We start from the raw sequence: 21,962 nt of genomic DNA, 5'->3' as shown, positions 1-21,962 counted from the left end.
TTAGAGAACATGAAAATTCGAGATAAACAATATTAGAGTGTTGTATACGGCTTCGCTTCTATAATATTTAGACTCTTGATATCAAGTTTTATTGAGTATTTAGCAAAAACAGATGGCTAAAGACCATTTTAAGGATTTATGGCATACGCAAAACTCCATTATTTACAACATATTGGAGGCTTTGACTGACAATATCTATTGGTTGTAGTGATAATAATGATAATGATAGCAACATTGATGATCTTGAAATGTTACATTTAGATAGATAAAAATCAAATAAACATCAGATAGAAAGGAGAATCCAAAAATACCTATTACATCCTTAATAAAAAATTTCTCAAAATTTAAGAAAATAAATAAAGATACAAATATTTTAAAATTCTGGGAAGAAAATTTTTCAATTTATCCAGAATTATATATCTTGTCTAGAATCCTCATGGCTGTACGGGCGACACAAGTACAATAATTTATGTATTATAAAGATAACTATCTATTTTAAGTCAGCGGTTCTAAGTGAGTCAGTCTTTGAGGAGATGACGACGTCGATATATATTTTCAGTTATTTTAGAAACTAGTATTTATTTATATTTTAATTTTATATTTAGATTATAAAAATTAAATGTGGCTGAATTATTATGATCGCGTATTTAATTATATTTTTTAATCGAGTTAATATGTTATTTTTAGATGTATAAAAAATTAGTTATGATAGACTCATTGTGAATAAACATGGTTAATTGAAATTATGTTTGTATAAGAAAAAAAAAATAATAATGGGGTAAAGAAATTTAAAAAAAAAAGAAGTTTTTTTTGTTCAAAAGAGATAAATAAAATTGAATAAATAAGGTTAAAGGAAATTATTCTATGATTATATAAAAAAAAGGAATATGCGAAGAAAAAATTTTCTTGAAGGAATTGGAAGCGATAAGAAGCGGGATGATTAATGAGAAGACAACTTAGTTAAATTGGAGTAAATTAAGAAAGAAAATCAAAGAAAAGTGGGATTTGGGAAGAGAAATGTTGTCTTTCCAAGGGAGTATGGGATTGATAGTTTAACATAAGAGAATATTGGAAATAAATGGTTTCAAATTTAATAAATTTTAAAAAAAAGAGGAAAAACAGCAGAACAAATTATATTGGTGTAGAAAAGCATTCTCGTTTAAATGGATTTTATATTTTGAATAAAGAAGCAGTTTTTCTTGCAGGCAGAATTCTACATTATGACCATTGTAACGACGTAAGTGTATTATTAGCTGTATATAGGTAGAGTAGGGGCAAGAGGGCGAAAGGAATTTTTGTAAAAAAAAACGGGAAGATATGAGGGTAGTTAATTTAGAATATATGTATAGGTATGTCGATTTGGGAACGCAACTGGTGGGGACAACGATCATTAGCAAGGATATGGAGCCATTAGCTAGTGAGTGGAGAGCACTGGCCAACGAAGCGAAGTCTGGGGGAAGTCGAACGAGGGATGGCGGAGAAAGATTGAAGATCCGAATCTATGTTATGGCTGTGGACAAGCTGGGCATATTCGAAGATGGTGCCCAAGGGAGTGACCAAACGCAGAGCACGGAGCGGGGAATGAAAAGAAGAAAAGAAGATGAAAGCCATGTTCAAGAGATGTCGGAGTAGGTGCCGGAGCTGCGAGTGGGAAAAGAAGAATACCGGCAATTATTGGGGTCGCCAATGACTGGTAAAGGGGGGAAATGTTCTAAGTAAGTCAGTCTTTGGGGAGATGACGACGTCGATATATATTTTCAATTATTTTAGAAACTAATGATAAATAATATTTATTTATATTTTAATTTTACTTTTAATTAAATTTTTAATCATTTATTTCCAATATTCTCTTATGTTAAACTATCAATCTCATACTCCCTTGGAAAGACAACATTAACTATTACGTTATCCGCTTATTCAGACAGAATTTAGATACTACAAAGGATATATATTCAACTACTTTATTAATAATATTTCCACGACTTCTATAACAACAACTTTATTAATATTTCCACGAATCAAAATATTATTTAAAAATATTAAAATTTTATAAAGGGTGAAAAAATTAACTGAAAAAAATTACAATTTCGCTTCCCTTTTATAGGGAAGCAATAATCATCAAAGATAAAATATTAAACTAAAAATAACTCTTTTAAAATTATAATTTCTCATATCACAATGAGTCTATCATGACTAATTTTTATACATCTAAAAATAACGTATTAACTCGATTAAAAAATATAATTAAATACGCGATCATAATGATTCAGCCACATTTAATTTTTCTAAATAAAATTAAAATATAAACTATTCATCATTAGTTTCTAAAATAACTTAAAATATAGATCGACGTCGTCATCTCCCCAAAGACTGACTCACTTAGAACATTTCCCCCCTTTACCAGTCCTTGGCGACCCCAATAATTGCCGGTATTCTTCTTTTCCCACTCGCAGCTCCGGCACCTCCTCCGACATCTCTTGAACATGGCTTTCCTCTTCTTTTCTCCTTTTCATTCCCCGCTCCTGCGGGCATACCTCTCCCTTGGGCCACATCTTCGAATGTGCCCGCTTGTCCACAGCCATAACATAGATTCAAATCTTCAGCCTTTCTCCAGCCCTCCCTCATTCGACTTCCCCCAGACTTCGCTTCGTTGGCCAGTGCTCTCCACTCACTAGCTAATAGCACCATATCCTTGCTAATGATCGTCGCCCTCACCAGATGCGTTCCCAAATCGACATACCTATACATATATTAGAAATTAACTAACCTCATATGTAGAACGTGGATTTTAATTTTTGAAATATATATTGTCTAATTTACGTGGAAATCTCAAGGATGATATTTTAGAAGATATTATGATTGTGCGATTGAAAAAAACATTTAAAATATAAATTATTTCATTTTAAAATTTTCTATTTGTAAATTATGTATATGTATATATTGAAGTATAATAATAAATAAATTTTAAAAAAAGTCTTATATTTTGAATTTCTTTTATGTTCCTTGAACCCCGTCCCTGGATCTGGACCCTTTTTTAAATTTTATTCCTGTAACCCCCCCCCCCCGGACCCTTTTGTTGTTGAAGGGTTTACATCTCTGAATTATACGTATATTATTTTTTATAATTATATGGTGTTTAAAATTATAATGTCAATTACAACATATTAGGCCGTTTCCACGAACGTTTTTTCAAAGCTGTTTGGGCAATGTTACCATACGATTAAAAAAATGGGGATCTAGATTGTTTATTTTGAAATATCATATTATATAAAAATTATTGACAAAATGATTCCTTCTAACATATCCCAAAAAGCTTTGAAAAAAGGTTCTGTTAAAGATATTTCGAATTTTAAAAATATTCGTACTACCTTTTTGTACTTTTTCTTTTTGTGAAATATATTTTGTACGACCTTTAAAAAGTTATCGTATTTGTATATGTAAAACGTTAAAATAACTTTTCTTAAAGTAACCTTAAAACAAATATCAAATTGTATATATGTAAATATTCTAAAAAATAATAATATATTATTGAATGAAATTTTGTGAAAAGGGATAGAGATTTTAGATAAAGAAAAATTAAATAAAAGTTTTTAAATTTTAAATAATAACAGTCTTGCCTCTTCCTGCCTTCTATGTAATTATCAGGTTCGGTCTATTTAAAATTTAATTATATTGTTAATTTATATATATAATAATTAATAAAATTATTATATAAATAAAATGCCTTACGAATATTTTTGTTTAATAAATTAGATGGATTTTAATATATCTATATTTTTATATTTAATGTTTGTGATTTACTTCACTATTTATAAATTCTTTCATAATATTTAATAATTGTAAATAAAATCTTAAATTAAGTGAATATTAGATCATAAATTATTAGGGCCATCTATAGTCTATTAAATTCTTCTTTTTAAATATATTTATATATTATAAAAATAAATTGAATGATAAATAATTAAAAGATTTGTTTTATAGAGATAAAATATTTTAAAATTTTTACGCAATTTATATTTATTTATATATATTCTGTTTCTATATGTCGCTGTGGGATATGCAATCCGTTGGAATTCGGAACCTCTCAATTAAAATTTAAAAACCGATTTAACGGGTAATGTATTCTAACACGTATAGAGTAATTACCCTATAAATTATAGCCAATTTCCGCCATATACATATTAGTATTTTTTTAATTTATATGAAAAATCCGTATAAAATTTAATATAAATTAAAAGTATAAAGTTCATGGTGTTTGAAATTAACAGGTACCCTATACATGCTGAAATTCAATTCCTGTCAATTCCGATTTTTAAAAAAAATTGCCCTTATTTAAAATAGAGAGATTCCGAATACCCCGCGGATTCCATATCCCAATTCGACATTATATATATATAGAATATTATAAACATAATAAATAATTTTTTTATATATAAATATCTCAAAAATTTAAAAATGTTAAGATCAAAAATCAATAGTCATAGCGACGATATGCAACTACTAATTCTTAGAATAGTTTCAACAAACAAAAATTGAGAAAAATATTTGCTTAAAACCTTAATCTGGGGTTTCTCCCATTGATCGATGTGACATTGTTTTATTTCAAAGTAGACCCTTTCGATTCTATTGCTGCTACCTAAAGTAATTTATTAGATACATTAATATATAATATAGGTATAGTAGACGCAATTTATATTTTTTTTTTAAAAAAGGCGACTATATAATTTTCTAAAAAAGGCTTGCATAATATTAAAGTAAGCCTATTCAAAAACGAATAACGAATTATTCGAATTCTATTTTAAACGAATCGATTTATTTACTTTTCGTAATTATACTATTCGACTAAGTCTTTCTATCTCCTTCCTTTCCTTTCTTTCTTTCCTTCTTTCTTTCTTTCTTTCTTTCTTTCTTTCTTTCTTTCTTTCTTTCTTTCTTTCTTTCTTTCTTTCTTTCTTTCTTTCTTTCTTTCTTTCTTTCTTTCTTTCTTTCTTTCTTTCTTTCTTTCTTTCTTTCTTTCTTTCTTTCTTTCTTTCTTTCTTTCTTTCTTTCTTTCTTTCCTTCTTTCTTTCCTTCTTTCCTTCTTTCTTTCTTTCTTTCTTTCTTTCTTTCTTTCTTTCTTTCTTTCTTTCTTTCTTTCTTTCTTTCTTTCTTTCTTTCTTTCTTTCTTTCTTTCTTTCTTTCTTTCTTTCTTTCTTTCTTTCTTTCTTTCTTTCTTTCTTTCTTTCTTTCTAAGCCTAATATTAAGGTATAATGATTTTATTAATTTTTTTAAAAAAAACCCATTATCTCTATGCGTCCCAAGAAGGGTTCGAAATGTTTCAGAAAACTTTCAGCGTTAACTAGAAATTTGGTGAATCTTGTTTGTTTTTATTTTTCAAAGAAAAATTTTTATTTACAATTGAAATGATATTTTTTTTTTTGAAATGATATTTTTACAAGGTATAAATTATTATTTTATACGGTTGTAAAGATGCTGCTAAATATTTAGAGTTAATTAAATTAAAATAAAATATTTAACTGCGATCTCTTGTAAAAAGACTTTGAAACCTAATGAGACAATTAAATATCCATTTAAAATAAAAGGCAATATTTAAAAGTTACAAATATTATTCTTTGAAAAAAATTTTAACGTTCAAAGTTTTGAGAGTTTACCTGGGTTCATTTATAACGTGCTCTTGTAAATTGGTCAGTAAGACGGCCAAATTAAAGCCTATATCCTTTGATGGGTCCTCGAACCTCGCGTTGAAAGCGGAATAGCACATTTTCCCATCTTTATTTGTTCCGCAGGATTTTATTAAGAAATCTATTTCCTCTCTAATAAAAAACAAAAATAATTTATTTGCGACAAAATAATTGGAATTTTTAAAAGCGGAAAATTATGATAATTATGTTTTTAATCATATACTGAGAATAGGTTTTTTGAACATCTAATATTCTTTTGAAATCCTTGGGAAATATTGTGCCAGTTTTATGTGGGTCATAGTCCTAATATGGGAAAAATAAAATATATATCTATATAAACTTGATAAGTCCTTACTAAGAACAAAGGGCTTTGAATTGTGTTTGACAATTTTAAAAACATATCGAAATATTTTAGTATCATCTCGATGTTAGAAGACGATTCCATCAACGTATCTACCATTTGTTTGCCTATGGTTCCATTCATAATGTTGCCTAATATAAATTAACGTTTCATAGAATGATCCTTTTTCAGCCATCATTTTATTAATATTGAGAAGCTGGTAATGTTGATGTTTATAATAAATAAATGGTGAAAAAAAAATTTTTGAATATTTCCAATCAAACTTGATACATAGCTACTTAATTAGGTTCTAATTTATACAAAATGGAATCATTGATATTATTCAGAAATATTAGAGGAAAATGAAATAGTGATTATTAATTATATTTTAAATTTTGAACCTTCTAATATGGATAACATCATGATTATCATATCTTTTTGAAGCTCCAAAAATTCAGTCAGCAATTCCATTTGGTCCACATCCTATTGAATAATTTATTTATATAATTTTTTAATCTAGTATCTCTTTATTATTGATATGTATTTCTATATTATTATTTATATTATAAATAAGCTACATATTTTTCTAACATTAATTTTTTTTAAAGAATTAATGGAAGTATTAAAGATAATACAAAGCATATTTTCTATAATGTTTCATACATTGTAACAATAAAATTTCCAGATTTTTAATTTCCATAGTTTATGATTTTTCTTTAAAAAAAATTTAAAATACTTTGGAAAGTTTGTTTTGCATATTCGTGAATAGGAAAAAATAGCCAGATATAGCATCCCACAACCTGCTATGAGCTAAAGCCAATTGGTTATACAGACAGGGCCCCTGTATCATTTCTGTCAACGTGTTAAATACCTTAAGTTTAACGATCACATTTAAACAATTTATGTAAATAATATATATTACATTTAAAAGAGTATAATTCAATCAACATAATTATTTAATAATAGTTCTATCTTCTATCTCTGGTTTAAAAATTAAAATAAAAATAATAACACTTTATGTATTAACGGGGTTTTTTTTATAAAGTTCTGGGTCTAAATTTGCAAATAAGGAAACTTTCGTTTACCAAAATATGTTGCTTACAATGTTATTTGAGTATTCATGCACTAACTACACAGTTTTAAATAATAGACAATAAGGTTTACTTGTTTGGATACCTCGATGCCCCTAGTAAATAGCATTACACCGAGTTTGTCGATGGAAGATTTTCCGGAGTAGTGCCAATAAAAGTCCATTATAGATTCCTGAAGCCTCAGTAAATAATCTACCGTGCACACAACTATATTCACCTTTAATATCGAAAAAATTTTAGATTTATATAGATATTAGGAATATCATTAGAAAATTTTAAATAATAAAAGATAATTCCTATATATATTATGATGATTGCTTGTGAAGAATATTCCAAAAATAAAACTGAAAGAAATGATGACAAAAAATATATTTTGTTATATTTCACTTATCAAAAATAAATTTTTAAGTTTTTTTTAGCCATAGAGCTGCTAGAATTAGTTTAAACTATTTATGAGTTTAAGGTCTGGATAGAATTATTTTATGTGAGAGAGATGGTTAGGCAGTGGCATGTCCAGAATTTCATTTCAGATAGTAAAATGGTGGAGAACTGCGCTCTCTAAGATATACCTTAGTAGGGACTCGCATTTTGTTGGCTGATATTTTTAAGGGGATAGATATCGTGCTTTTGACTCTTTATTTAACTGACTGGACTTAAATAAAATTTTAATAGTTAGGTGTGACAGGGGTAAGGCGATTAGCGGGGTGACAAAGTTAGCGCGAATAACCTTTTAACCTTTGAGCATAAAGACCTTAAAATTGGCGTGAAGATGTATTTTTATATCTCATTTTTTTGTCTATATTAATCTTTTGAAAAACTTTCTTGATTATTAAAAAATAGACACATGTTTAAACAGTTTCACTAATCATTAAAACAGAAATATGCAACATTTTTTTTTATTTTGGGACCCGTCTTATCTTTAAAACTGCTTCCTTAGATCGTCACGGTGGCTAGAATTAGAGATTGATAGTCATTAATAAATTTTGAAAATCGTAATCTTTTCAAAAATCGAAACTATTCAATAAAAAAATTAATTGGAATTATAGATATTAATCGATTATTATATAACTTTTGATTAGATGTAGAAATGTAATACAATAATTATTTAACATAATTAAAATAAAAACCCCACAAATCTACAATATTCTAGATAAAAAATTGCGTTTTAACTGTGGTTGTGTTTCCGATCTGAGTTCTCAGATAGTTTTGAAAGTTTAAATTATGGCCTTCACATAACAACTGCAAAAATCTAAAGAGCGCTCTGGTTAATTCATAATCTTCCATATTTTTGCCCGCTATAGAGTCTGATAGGTCGACTCCCAATGACTCCGCCTTGATATTCCTTTCAAATCCTTCCAGATCCAATACTGTAGAACGCGATATCAAGCTTGATGCTTAAGGATTCATTTTTTTAAAAAACGATTCAATATAATTATATGTATATACATAGAATTAGTAAATAAGTGTAGTGGGTTTAGGAAATTAAAAAAAAAAATTAAATAAAACTTTGATCAAATACTAATTATTCACTTACTTGAAGTAAAAAAATCAACGTCCTTCTTTTCTTGAAGATACTTAAGCATCCGCCTTTGAATATCTGTATTTCCACCCTTCAATATAGAAATACCTAACTCTAGAGTCCTCTTCATAATAATCCTATATGTAGCGTAAACACATTTCTTATAATTATATATAATTTTATAATGTATTTGTTAAATATTTTAAGATACCATTCGGAATTGTTAAAAGCTACTTTTAACAATTAAAGCATCAGTTCTACTGCTATTTATTTAAATAAAATGGTATTCCATTAATTCTTATCTATTTTTAAAAAGGGCACGTTAAGTAATTTATTTTGGTTACGCTCATTTGGTATATATAGTTTTTCGTTGTTAAAAGAAATATTCTCAATTTTTCAGGCTCATTTAAATAATATAGTATGATGAGTTACTCCGAACTACATTTGGAGGCTCCTATGTATAAAAGTATCATCTCGGATAGACCACATTTAGCTAACAAAAGTTGTTCGGACAAAAGTCTCAATCTTTCCGCCTCTTGATCCTATTGAAAGAAGGAATTTAACAAAAATTGTTATTTAGTTAAAATAATAAAAAAATTATTTCAACAAGTTTACATTTTAAAAAATATAAAATATTATGAAAAATTTAAGAGAGAATTGAATGAACTTGATAACTGGTTGTTGTTTCCTCTTCAACTTCATCGACAACAGTGTTTCCATTAGGCTCTTTTGCAGTCACACTGATTTCTTGATCATCTTTATCTTCATCTTAATTTAATATGATTTGAATTAACTCTATATATTATATATGATAAAAAGGGAATTTATACATCAAAGAAAATTTTTTTTATAGAATAACTATTTCCTATATTTGTACTTATAATAATAATTTCTTATAATGCATATTTATTCATAATCGACAATAAATTTTAACATGTTATATGATTTTTTAAAAAATATTATTAATAAATTCGCGTTCTTTTTAATTTATTTTATAAAATTTAAAACTGCTCAGTAATCACTATAATTTTTTATTTTATTCGATAATGGAAAATGCATTGCCAAAAATCTATAAAATTAAATTCCTTTCCTATTATATAATTAGTCCTCATTGCTAAAAAATTTAATTATTTAAAATATAGACATTATTATTATATAAATTAACAAGTTTCCACTTATCTTTTAATTTTTAATTCTCCTTTAACTTATATTTTATTTTCTTTTAAAACAACGCCATTTCTTTTTTCTTTAAAAAAATATAAAACGCAATAATAATTTTTTATTTCTTTTTTTTTCTAATATATTTTCTACAATTAAAACATAATAATCAACAAAAAAAACAATATTTTTCTACAATTAATATCTAATAATAAACAAAAATTGATATTTAACTAATTTCAGTACTTTTAAATTAAAAACCACAACATAAATTTTTTTGATTTTAAATTATCAAAGATTTCTTGAATCGAATATTAAAAACTGCCTGAGATTAATATGATTTTTATTATAATAAACCTTCGTTATCCAGAAGTCCTGAATTTGGAGGTTTGAGAATATTCTCTTTCTTAGCCTCTTTGTCGCTATCCTCTTCTTGATCATCTGAAGGTCCTCCGCAACTCTTAGACATTAGTACGCAGTAAGACAGGTATAAGTCGTGACCACCTAAACTGGTTTGAACATTTTTATTAAGACCCTGCTCTGCTCCAACTGTGGTAGTAGATGCGGAGGCAAAATCAGTTGAGTTTCTAATAATTTCATGTCATTCATCATTTATCATATTTAATATAATATATTATAAACAGTTTCAGGGGGCATTATAACTAGAACTTTATGTTGGGAAAGGGGGTGGGGGAGAAGGTATACTAGAGGAGGAAAATTTTTTTAACAAAATGCATGTTTCGCTTTATATTCATCATTTAGTTATCGTTTTTCTCATAAGCTTATTTTACTAGGTTCACCATTTTTAATAAGGGACTCGTGAATGAGCAATTGAGATTATGAATTAGGTTTGATTTATGAATATAGTAAATAATTATAGAAAAAAATATAAATAATTCTTTTTTAAATTAAAATTTACTTTGATTTTATATAAGGGCTGTGCATAAAACACAACAATAAACAATTGGGGCCAGGAAGAAACTTTAAAAAGAGACGAGGCACCAAACGCCTGGTATAATTACGGACCTAAGCTATTAGAGCATCAAAAAAATTTGAGATTATTTAAATATAACCTGAGGTAGAAGGGGGTGGAGCAAAATTACAATTATATTTCATTCATTTACCTGGAAGTTGCGCTCTCGTAAAAGTATCTCACAAGATGAGTCAACGCGTTGAATTCAACTTTATCACAGTGGGTAGCTAGCAATTGTAGCACTGTTTCATCTATTTGATTAAGAGTCGTTCCCCCAGATGCTGGGATAGTTGCTACTACTAGAGATTCACTACTTGCTGGTCTCATGTGAGATGATTGATCAGGAGTTGGCACATTACCCTTGGGTAATAATAAGAGTGGCTCCGTACGGAAAAAATTAATCATGTGCTCTTCCTCGATTCTATTGACACTGGTAGATGTGGAAGCGTTAGATGTGGCATTATCGGAACTCATGGTATCTTGCTTTTTCACGAATCTAATGCACTAAGAAGGTGATTATACCATAATTAGATTTAAATTTAGATTCATTATAAAAATAGATAATATACTAATTTATAAAATCAAAACTTGTAAATCTTGAATCAACTTTTCTTCGTGTGGATCCACATTGGACAACCATATTTTGTTAAATACGAGCAAGAATATATTGATTACTTTATGTCTTTATAAATATATTTTTATTTAAAAAAAACAAATAATTTTTCCCCGATCATAATCTATTACAAATTAAATTATAAATTAAACTTGTCTTAATAATTCAAACTCTTTTCAACATGAACAATGACCTATTATTGATATTATGTTATAACCTGCAATTTTACTCCACATGATTCATCCATAAATTAATGGTTGCAAAATTGTAATATTTCTTGGTACTCATCTTAACAAGTTCATCGATATAAAAAAAATGATAAACTTCGCCTATGATAAAAATATTTTCCTTCCCTCAATTTAAAAGGCATAAATACACTTCTTTGTGTATTACAAATTAAAAAACACATTTTATTAAAAGTAACCGAGGCAATGAATGCAGTGCTATCATTCTGAAACAAGCTACCACCGCTTTTTTCCTTGGGGAAGATAATAAACTCTGCCAAGAATGCTTTATTGTAGGAGGTGGATGTTCAACCTTACATTAATATTTATAATTATTTGTTTAAGCAATTATTTAATTAAATAAAACACACAACCTCCACCCCCTCCACCATCCCACTCTTAAGCCAATTTTTTATGATCGAATCCTTTCATTATATGAAGAAGAAGAAAAAACAATGACATATAATGCTACTTAAGCCTGACGATTCATTTATTATAATTTATATCAATACAATTCAGCTGGTGGCACGATATTTTGGTTTCCCCGTGGTTAATAGTAATGTTATAAAAATTTTATGAAAACTTCATTTATATGTAAAAAAATACGGGCAAATCAAAATGGAGTGTGACCAGCTGATATGTATTCAACGAAGTTTTCAAACGTATTTTGATGAATGAATCCCAGTCTTGATGAGTTATATATGTGAAAAGACTAATTTAATAAAATTTATTTATTAAAGTGATTTCTTATATGATCGACCCATTTTAATCTTACACCTAATTATTGATAAGAAATTGACACCTTGTGAAGTTGGTAAATAACGTACGCAATCTCGTAAATTTTAGTCGCCTTCTCAATGCTGGACAAATCACTATCGTCTTCGTCTACTCGACTAGCTTTACCTATCTCATTGTACAAAACGGTTTGCCAATTAAGGCCCATGTTCACTTTGTGACTATTAGACTATTTATTAATTTTTGAAAAATTTTAATTATAATCTGATACTTCACCCACTGTTTTTTTTTCAAAATATTGTAAGCATGAGGCTTGAAGAAAAGTAAAAATATATGTAATAAAAAAATTATATTGTAAGTTCTTTTAACCCCTAGCTTTATCTATAACTTTTTTTTCTAACTATATTTACATATATTAAGTTTTGTTTAATAGGGATTTTAACATTATAACTCTTATAAAAGTGTCTATTATAATTTATTAAAAATATATTCACATTCATAATCGTTTTTTGGTTATTTTCGATCTGTTGTTTAATCCATTCCATGACATTTTCTTCTGAATTTCCCTTTTTTTATATATATATACATATATATAATACTTTTATTTATGAAAAGAAAGATAGAATTGAGTGCGATTATTACTTGAAGTAGCTTTTCTTTCGAATTTTGAATCAATTCTTGTTCCTTTCCATCGAAAGCGTTTAAACCGACGGGTATAATTCTTTTCAACGACGTTATAACTAGGCTATCCGAATGGTGGATTTCATATTTTTTAATCTTTATTTTTATTTCAAATATTATAATGAATAGATTTATATATTTCTATATTGTTAATGTGAGTATAATTAAATAGGTAAGCAACCATTGAGATCAAGTTATACACTATCCACAATAAGAAAAGTCTCAAATAAATAGGAAATATTTTTGAGCATTTTTTATAATAAAGAGCTCAAGTTATTAGGAATTGAAAGGAATTACGTTCCGCGATTTGTTTGTCGTGGTATCGGGTAGAGCATTTCCGCTCGTCTTAGAGAGCTTAATTGCCTTATTAGCGTTGATTTTCATCAAAAAGTTTTGTTCGTACCGTCTAAAATTCTAGATAGAAATTAAAACTAGGTTTATTATAAGAAGTGTATGCGAATATGAATATAAGGTGCAGGGTAAGTTGTTCCACCTAATTCAGGCCCATGACCATGAAGTTTAAGTTGAAGGGGGGGGGGGGTATTTTTAGGAGCCATTAGAAACATATATGAAGGCTAAGGACTGATTTAATTTAATAATTCCGTAGAAAAGAAAGCTAATTTAACATATTATGCTGGACTAATTATTAATATCAAAACCATGAGAGAAAATTTATTGAAATTTTGAAATTTATAGATGGTTGTGATATATAAAAATTTTAAGGTTTTGGTTTGTTTGTATTTTTGGCAAAACTATTATAATACTTGAGAAACGATCCACAATTTGAAGATTTGGGCTATCAAAACAAAAAGTTTACCAGCATCCGTATCATCTTCCCTCAACCACTTAGTTCTATACATATCTATATAGGTGATCAACAAGACGTAGACAGTGTATATATCCCGAATCAGTAACATGTAGTCCTTTATACAATCAAAATGTTTAAAGAATTATTATTGATTTTTGAAAAATCACTTAATTTCACTAGTTTCTCTCAATTTAATTTTCTTTTATGAATAATTAAAACTATTAGAAACCTCCTGAATAGACATTTCGTATTCGGTCATTTCTTCTTGATCAGCTGATTCGTATTTAAGTCTCCCCTCTATTCCGCCCAACAATTCAGCGTGATCCCTAAGTTTCGTCATAATGTTGATTAAATAGGTTCTGGAAAGATTTTTGGTTGTATAACTCACTATTAGATTTGCGTAACCTTTTTTTTAAATTTTAAGATTATCATTTTTAAAAAATAATTATAAAAATGATAGACAGTTAGTCTATATTTATTATAACATTATCCAGTTTTAAGGCATATATCCATTGTACTCCAGATGAGATACTAATTAAGTAATCCGCATAATATCAGAGACCTTGGAGGGTCGGGACGGCCCGCGGCTCATACCTAATATTATATTTTCTAGCGGGCCTGGATTTTTGAAACTTATTTTAATGGACTTGGATCTCTTAAGCATGATCATGTGATTTTCAGTTCTCAGTGATTTCTCTTTATTTGTCCGAGTCCCATTACCAAAATGCATTTAATATCTATCAGCGCTTCTCCCGGCCTGTGGAGTGTAAGCTGAAGTTAAATTCAAAATTTCAATCACCAACAATATTTTTTTTAAAACAGTAATAGCCAAGGCAAAATATCTATAGTAAAATCTTGCCAATATAAATTGTCATAAAAACTAAAAATAACAAAAGAACAAGATGCGATATTCCATTTATTAAATTTAGTTTGTGGCACAAAAGATATACTTAATATAGATATATGAAGACATAATCCGGGAGACATTATATTATTTTTCTGATTAAAAAAAATATTATTTTATTTAAATGATATTGAATCCGGTTTGATGATAATAATGTCATAATTTCTCTATTAATACGTAAATATTCTTATTGTATGATATATTTTATTAGATGTGGGACCTACCCGATATCTTGGGCATCCACGAAGATGTGTCTCTGCCTATATTTTTGTCAATTATGCCGAATATTGTTAGCGTCAAATTATTGATGTCATCTATGTTTAACATTGTCGTGCTTAGAGTTAATAAGTTTGAACAAAATAAAAATGGTTTTTTCTTTTAAATATTTTTTTTTATTGAAACCGAATCTCGAATTAGTAGGCTTAATATTTTAAAATTTTGTATAGATTTTTGAAGAAAAAATATTTAAAATATATACTTGAAATATATTTAATACTTTTCGTGTTGATTTCTATGATTTTTCTTATAATTCCACCAGGTAGACATGTAGCTGCAAAGCATGGGTATTAAGACATCTACCATATCAGGCGAATCTTCGTAATTGGCTCCCTTTTCCATAAAATCTGCCAATTCTTGAAATAAGTTTTCCAACGTCGGAACGTGAGTTGAAAGTTTGTTTAAAATATCTATATATATATATATAATTTAAGAACTTGAGTATATCTTTGAGGATTCATTCGTAATGTTTTGTAATGATAACTAATCTTAAAATATAAATAAAGCCCTAGAATGACCAAGAAATATTATCTCTTTTAGAATGTGTAAGTCAAAACGATTTCGCAAATTTAGATATTATATTATATTGTATTATATTGTATTATATTGTATAGAACATAGAGGCCTAGATAATATGATCATATACTAATTAATCATTTAGGCGCAAAGAGGTGATAGAGAAACAATATTATATTTGTTTAAAATCGGTTTCACATTTAAAACACGCAAAAGCAATTTTTTTTTTAATCTGTAGTAAGCTAACCTTGCTCTTCATATGAATGTTCTTGTAACCTTCCAACGACAGAATACCTATTATTTTTATTAAGCGTCGGTTCCAAGAATGCTACAGGAAAACAATTGGAGAACGTGGCCAGGCATATACCGATATTGGGTCTATGGCTAATGAGTAGTTTCATACGAGTAGAATATGATAAATTAAAATTATTACAATTAAATCATTTATATAATATTATTTATTCAAATAAAAAATCGAAATAAAAGGTTAAACTTGTTCATTTCCAAATTCAAACTAGGATAATCGTGAAAGTCGACCGAAATTTTGCTTAGGGTATAGAACGCAACCAGTATTTTATAAGCGAGGATTTGAATATCATCGACTGTAATTACAACAAAAGAAATTTTTAATTTTTAGTGTTTTCTATAAATGTTGTATCCGGCCCAAGCCGCTCGGGAGGTCCTATTTAAAAAAATAATGATGGCGGGTTTTGACTGCGTGGGGTCTAATATTTTTTTTAAAAAATCTGGGCCGGGTCGGGTTTAAATATTTAAATATGATATAATTCAATTTTGTAAAATAAATTGATATATTTAAAAATTCTTGAAAGAAGCAAGGCGCCAATATTTTTCAAAAAGTATATAATTTTTCTATATCTAAATAAATTCGGGTCGGGTCGGGCTTTTCGGGACAAATTTTAAAAAAATGGCGATCGGAACGGGTCGGAAAAATTTTTTAAAAAGAAAATCGGGCCAGGCTTAAAAAATTTGGCCCTATGCAGACTAATATATATATGTTAGAAGCAATGTGTTATTTTTTCTTGAATCGTATTTTGAAGCGCTTTATTTAACATTAAAGATCTCATTTTAGCGGGAATGTATTCCAACTTCATTTTTAAAAAATTTTACTATATTACGCATAAAATATTCAATTTAAATTACGGATAAGGAATTTATTTTGTTGTAATTGTGGTAATATGCAAATTTACTAGAGTAAGAAAAACGCCAGACAGGCAAATTACGTGTAAACAAAATTACGAAGCCCAAAGATATTCAAATCTACAAGAATTATCGCGGTACAAATTGAGACTATGCAAATGTTGATTAAAGAAAAAGGATATATAAGGAGAAATTATGATGCGAAAAAAGGAGGATTAAATTATGATTTTACGAACTTAATTTTTTTAATCTTTAATTAATTTTTAATTTTAATTTATATTAATTTATTTTGATTATGTTTTTATCTTATTATTTAATAAAGATTTAGTATCATTTTAGTTCTAACTTTTCTTATTTGACGAATATTATAGAAAAGTATATATAATCGAGGATATTAGTCTGATTTAGTATCATTTCAGTTCTAACCTTTCTTTATTTGACAACGGTTCTAATCATCCAATCCTTAGAAAAACCTCAAAATGTTACATATTTAAAAAATTATTTATCAAAAAAATAAAAATATAAAATTAATATTTATTGTTATTATATGTAATTATAATAATTAATCCATATTTTCTTTTTCTTTGTTCTAAAAACCTTCCAGCAATGCTAATTCCTTGTTCAGAAAAAGCACTAGTTGCTGAAACTGCCAATATTTTTCAATCTTGAAAAGTTGTGATAAATCCTTTTCTTGTCGTTTCCACCAAAGTAGAATATTCGTTTGAAGTATATCCTCTTCCTCAATTAATAATATTTAAATAAAAAGTGAAACATTAATAATTTATTTTTTTTAAAGTATAAATTAATTGTTTATAAATTGTATACCAAACTAAGTAGCCTAAAATCTTGCTAAATTATACAAATCAAACTCGTTATTTTAAGATTTAAATATTTTATTATGTCATTGGGTATGGTGCTCTCCTCTGCAACATCCTTATCCTCCCATCTCTAGTGATTTAATTTTGACGTGAATGCGATCTTTTTCAAACATTGCAATAATTTAATAACCTTTAATTAAATTCTCTTTGTTTTTTGGTGAAACGCGTAAAATTAGATTCTCATCCACGTGGATGTTATATTCTTGCATGCAAATCAAATTCAACATGTTTTCGTCCTCAGTTGTCGGAAATTTTGTGGAGCATATTTTTATTTTAATGTTTACTTAAATAATTTTAAATAACAAATAAAAGTGGAAATTTGTAACCCGCCAGTCCATAGTTTAAATATTTCATTAACCCGCCCACCCGTTCTTTAAAAATTTTAGCCAATCTGCTCGCCCCGGGCTAAAAATCTGCCCGTTGCTGACCTATAATGTTGTGTTCTACAGGGGAGGGGTATGTAAGGTAACGAAGAAAACAGAACCACAAACTCAGGATCTCGGGTATGACTGCACGTTCTTTAGAAAAAAAATAAACAATGGATTTTGAAAATGTACAAATCTTGACTAGTAAAGGGAATCAATCTATAAATAAGACTGGCTACTCCCCTCCCCCCCCCCCCCTTTTTTCCTATTTTTATTTTATTACATATACAAGTATATTATCAATATAAACAATTTTTCGCTTGTAAAATTTAATATTTATTATTTTTCGAAATGAATTTTTATATTGGAATAGGCGACCGGAAAAAATCAAACTGGTAATTTGGTGCTATGATATTTTTCATTCAAAATAATTTAATAGATCTAAATAAAATTATAAAAAAAATATATATATAATATCAACCAATCAAATTATTTTATTTAAAAAACACAATTAATCCAATTACTTGATAAAACCAACCCATCATTATATTCAATTTAAGTAATTTTCAAACTACAGGTTCAAAATATTTCAAAGAATATTTTTTTTTAAACTTAGAATATCTTTGCCATAGTCTTTAAGGTAGAAATGATTGAATAAGGTTGTGAGTATAGGATATAAGACTCCTTGAACGTAATATAAGGTACTGTTGCCTTTTCCGAAATTTATTTTGAGATCCGAAAACTGAGGGATAGTTAAATTATTGACCAATTCCCCTAGATCGCTAGCACTATTTTGGAAAAAGGGGGTCAAAGATGTCCTCAAAAGGTCGGGGAATAGTTTGCATATTGACCTAAAATGAGCAAATATTTATATGATAAATCAATCAAATGATATTTCTTTATAACGATAGTACTTATTATGGTTAAGGCAAAAATTTATTTATTTCAGTGGAGCAAAGTATTGTAAAAAATATATTAAAATAAATTGTGGAATTTATATTTATTAAATCTAAATAAATTTTTGAATACATTTAATATATTGAAAACACAGATTTATTGTGTATAATATACCCAAAATCAATCGCGTTTATTATAGCTTGCAAGCAGGTAACGGCTAATGGAATGTGCGGTCCGAATGCAAAATATTTATCCCTGACAAAGGCTGCTAATTTACACATGAATCTTAATGTTTCGTGTTTAAGTTTCAAGAAATAAATATTAATATTAGAGATAGTCCTAAAAGTGCTTAAAAATAGAGCTTTGCGTTTTCTAAATCGAAATGAAGCGATATAAAAATATTTTAATAAAACACTGAAATAAAAAAATTTACTGATTTTCACGATCCTATTATTTAAAAGACATTGTTTGAAGAAGAGAAAATAGCTTAAATTTGGCTGAAACTATAAGAAGAGTTATAATTTTCACAAAGAGAGAACTTGTTCTGGTTTATCTTAGAAATACTTTACATTAATATTAAACTTTGTTGAACTTTAAACAAAAAAAAAAGAATATACACCAACTTATATTATTACTTGCAAAGTATTTCTTTGTCGTTATTAGAAGACAGGTAATTGCTACTATCCAATTTTGAGATAAAATAGGCTTGATGGGCTTGAAAATATGCTTTAGCTAAAGGCAAAACGACCTGATATTATAAGATAATTAATTAACGTAATTATTTTTAAAAAATTTATATATTAAAAAATGCATTATTTTTTTTAAAAGGGTGATTTTGATTCTAGTTCCTAAAAAAAATTTTAAGGGGTTACGTCACGGGTTTCTATGGTTTATAGATTTGACCCGGTTACGAGGGTTCCAGTAAATGCCTGAAGATTATAAAAGGAGAGTTCTAGTTTCCTCTTCTGGTTTCTATCATTTTAAAAAAACAATTCTCTAGTTCAGGTTTCTCAAATATTTAAAAAAATTGGGGTTTTATTCCGGTTTCTAGATTTATTCCACTTCCGGCCGGTCCCAAACTATGATCTATATATATTCCATTTTAAAAAAAATAAATATTTGTATAATTTTGTAGAACTAAAATTTTTAATTTTATACTTCAAAAAAGAATTTAACATCCTTAGTTGTAGTGCGGTAAGCCCGATTCCTCGAGAATCTTTGGGAAGCGTTTATAGGAACTATAGTCTTAATAGCGTTGTCCATGTAGGTTAAACATTTGTCTAAAAGGTTCCAAGAAAATAGGTTTTGTATGCCCGAGCTTCCCATGTAAATTTTATTTTGTTCTTTCTCTTGATTAAAACTTTATTTATATATATTTATTTTCAAATAAATGAATAATCTTATAATCATCAATTTCTGATTGAAACTGTCTTGGACAACAAGTTATTCATGTTGGGAAGGGAAAAAAATTAGGGATCACGACCAATGACATATATTAATACTTAAGCTGAGAATTCATTCATAATAATGCATTTTAAAGCGTCGTTAAATGCAGGTCAGCTGGAGACCACGTGACACGCCATTTTGTCAATCTATATAGGATCCATAATACTTTAAAATTATTAAAATTTGATCTGCTAGATACATATCTTCTTGTGATAATAGCCTTGGAATAATTGTGACAGGATATTATTTTACTTAGCTAACATTAAAATTTTTACAATTTTTATATAATGCTATGCATAACCAAAATGACACCACAATGGCGACCTCAGCTGTTTTTCATTAGTGTACATTTTAAATAAATGCATCGTCACTCTAGGTATTATTATATGTCATTGATTGTGACAACCAATTTGAGAGAGAGAGTGAAAAAATTTATTTACACATGATTTAAAATTCGTCATCTCAGGAATTACTACGCAAGCCCAATCCTAATTAAGAAAGTTTATAACATAGTACTTTAAAACAAGAAACCAAAGTTTTTAAATGCCTTGCGCCTATATTTTGTAAATAAATGGGCCATTGTCATTTTGTATTATAACTATTATTTAATTTAATATTAACACTGTCATGTCCCAAAAAGGATAAGGAAATAAAGTATAATAATATAATAAAATCAAAGAATCAAATCGGCGAATTTGTTACTTGCTTATCTTATATCCCGATAGTTGCAAGTATTTCAGGAATTCTGTTACTCTATAATATTCTTTCCTTTTTTCTTTTTCAGTGAGTAAATCGTATGGAACATAAGACACCGAACAATGAACGCCTTAATCAAAATTTAGTCGCAAAAAAACATTTTTGTTTAAATATTTTTAAAAAAAATGATAATTTTGTGTTCATCTATATTATTTTAGCACAGCCATCTCTTAAATCCTGATATTCTTTTTTTTCGATAGGTAATAATAATTCGATTTTTATACTATAAATGATTTATGTTGATTTTATTTATATTCCGCATATTTAAAAATAAGAAATTATAAACTGATGACTAATATTCTTTTTTTTCAATTTTAAACAAAGGTATTCGAAATGTTAGCTTAGAAATAGAAACGTATTATACGTTTATTCTGCATGTCATTTTCGAAGGAATAAGCCCAGGCTTCATGAGCATTTTCGGCCAAATTATTGGCGCCATCCTCTATATCGCTGGAAAGAGTCATGTTAGACATATCCACCATCTTAGGATTAAAGTAATAAGGGTCTGATTCCTAAAGTTTTTAAGAATATATATTAAAATAATTATTAGGAATGTATAAGAGACAATATATTTTTAGTCCATTTTTTAAGAAAACATTAAAATCAAATCTTCTTTAAGATTAAATATAATATATTATATATATATATACTAGTTATTATATTCATCAATTGACGCCTGACAATGAGTATAATTAATTACTAAATGTATGCCAATGGGCAATGTCTTTATTTCTTTCCTAAAAAATAAAGAACGCACCTGAGCTTTAGATGATCTCCTCCTGCTCAGAAGATTAAATGTGGTTATAGCGTTATCAGGATTTTGAATCTTATCCAACTTCCATCCCTGAGCTATCAAAGTTTTGATATAGTTCCTGATGGGCTCGGTATACATCTTTCTTTCCTAATTTATATCAATAAAGAAATAATTATATTTTGTTCTTA

At 27.7% G+C, this 21,962-nt stretch overlaps 1 protein-coding gene across 6 annotated transcripts in view; it reads right to left on the bottom strand.

The window, feature by feature from the left end:
* LOC135922234 (ryanodine receptor-like) overlaps window positions 1-21,962 on the bottom strand; it is a 98,502-nt gene that overhangs the window by 13,187 nt on the left and 63,353 nt on the right. For all 6 annotated transcript variants that reach the window (XR_010570801.1, XR_010570802.1, XM_065456646.1 and 3 more), the window contains 33 exons: window positions 21,778-21,921; window positions 21,385-21,532; window positions 20,967-21,090; window positions 19,977-20,178; window positions 19,454-19,566; window positions 18,993-19,103; window positions 18,534-18,772; window positions 16,014-16,122; window positions 15,768-15,904; window positions 15,225-15,414; window positions 14,953-15,062; window positions 14,054-14,229; window positions 13,781-13,939; window positions 13,314-13,430; window positions 12,978-13,112; window positions 12,830-12,901; window positions 12,403-12,564; window positions 11,801-11,913; window positions 11,352-11,445; window positions 10,915-11,267; window positions 10,148-10,377; window positions 9,300-9,400; window positions 9,065-9,174; window positions 8,648-8,769; window positions 8,284-8,507; window positions 7,187-7,330; window positions 6,759-6,893; window positions 6,424-6,505; window positions 6,038-6,174; window positions 5,906-5,985; window positions 5,653-5,814; window positions 5,280-5,356; window positions 4,557-4,636 (listed from right to left, as the gene is read on the bottom strand). Coding sequence is in view for 4 of the 6 variants with exons in the window: in XM_065456646.1 (XP_065312718.1) it covers window positions 4,557-4,636; window positions 5,280-5,356; window positions 5,653-5,814; window positions 5,906-5,985; window positions 6,038-6,174; window positions 6,424-6,505; window positions 6,759-6,893; window positions 7,187-7,330; window positions 8,284-8,507; window positions 8,648-8,769; window positions 9,065-9,174; window positions 9,300-9,400; window positions 10,148-10,377; window positions 10,915-11,267; window positions 11,352-11,445; window positions 11,801-11,913; window positions 12,403-12,564; window positions 12,830-12,901; window positions 12,978-13,112; window positions 13,314-13,430; window positions 13,781-13,939; window positions 14,054-14,229; window positions 14,953-15,062; window positions 15,225-15,414; window positions 15,768-15,904; window positions 16,014-16,122; window positions 18,534-18,772; window positions 18,993-19,103; window positions 19,454-19,566; window positions 19,977-20,178; window positions 20,967-21,090; window positions 21,385-21,532; window positions 21,778-21,921 (4,692 nt within the window). In the remaining 2 variants the exon portion in view is untranslated. The remainder of the gene's footprint in view (window positions 1-4,556; window positions 4,637-5,279; window positions 5,357-5,652; window positions 5,815-5,905; window positions 5,986-6,037; window positions 6,175-6,423; window positions 6,506-6,758; window positions 6,894-7,186; window positions 7,331-8,283; window positions 8,508-8,647; window positions 8,770-9,064; window positions 9,175-9,299; window positions 9,401-10,147; window positions 10,378-10,914; window positions 11,268-11,351; window positions 11,446-11,800; window positions 11,914-12,402; window positions 12,565-12,829; window positions 12,902-12,977; window positions 13,113-13,313; window positions 13,431-13,780; window positions 13,940-14,053; window positions 14,230-14,952; window positions 15,063-15,224; window positions 15,415-15,767; window positions 15,905-16,013; window positions 16,123-18,533; window positions 18,773-18,992; window positions 19,104-19,453; window positions 19,567-19,976; window positions 20,179-20,966; window positions 21,091-21,384; window positions 21,533-21,777; window positions 21,922-21,962) is intronic.

The sequence above is a fragment of the Gordionus sp. m RMFG-2023 genome, chromosome 1 (assembly GCF_954871325.1).
Source record: "Gordionus sp. m RMFG-2023 chromosome 1, tfGorSpeb1-WG-v2, whole genome shotgun sequence".
Classification (NCBI taxonomy): Eukaryota; Metazoa; Nematomorpha; class Gordioida; order Chordodea; family Parachordodidae; genus Gordionus; species Gordionus sp. m RMFG-2023.
Note: the sequence above shows the minus strand (reverse complement) of the source record. Positions and strands in the feature narration are given on the sequence as shown.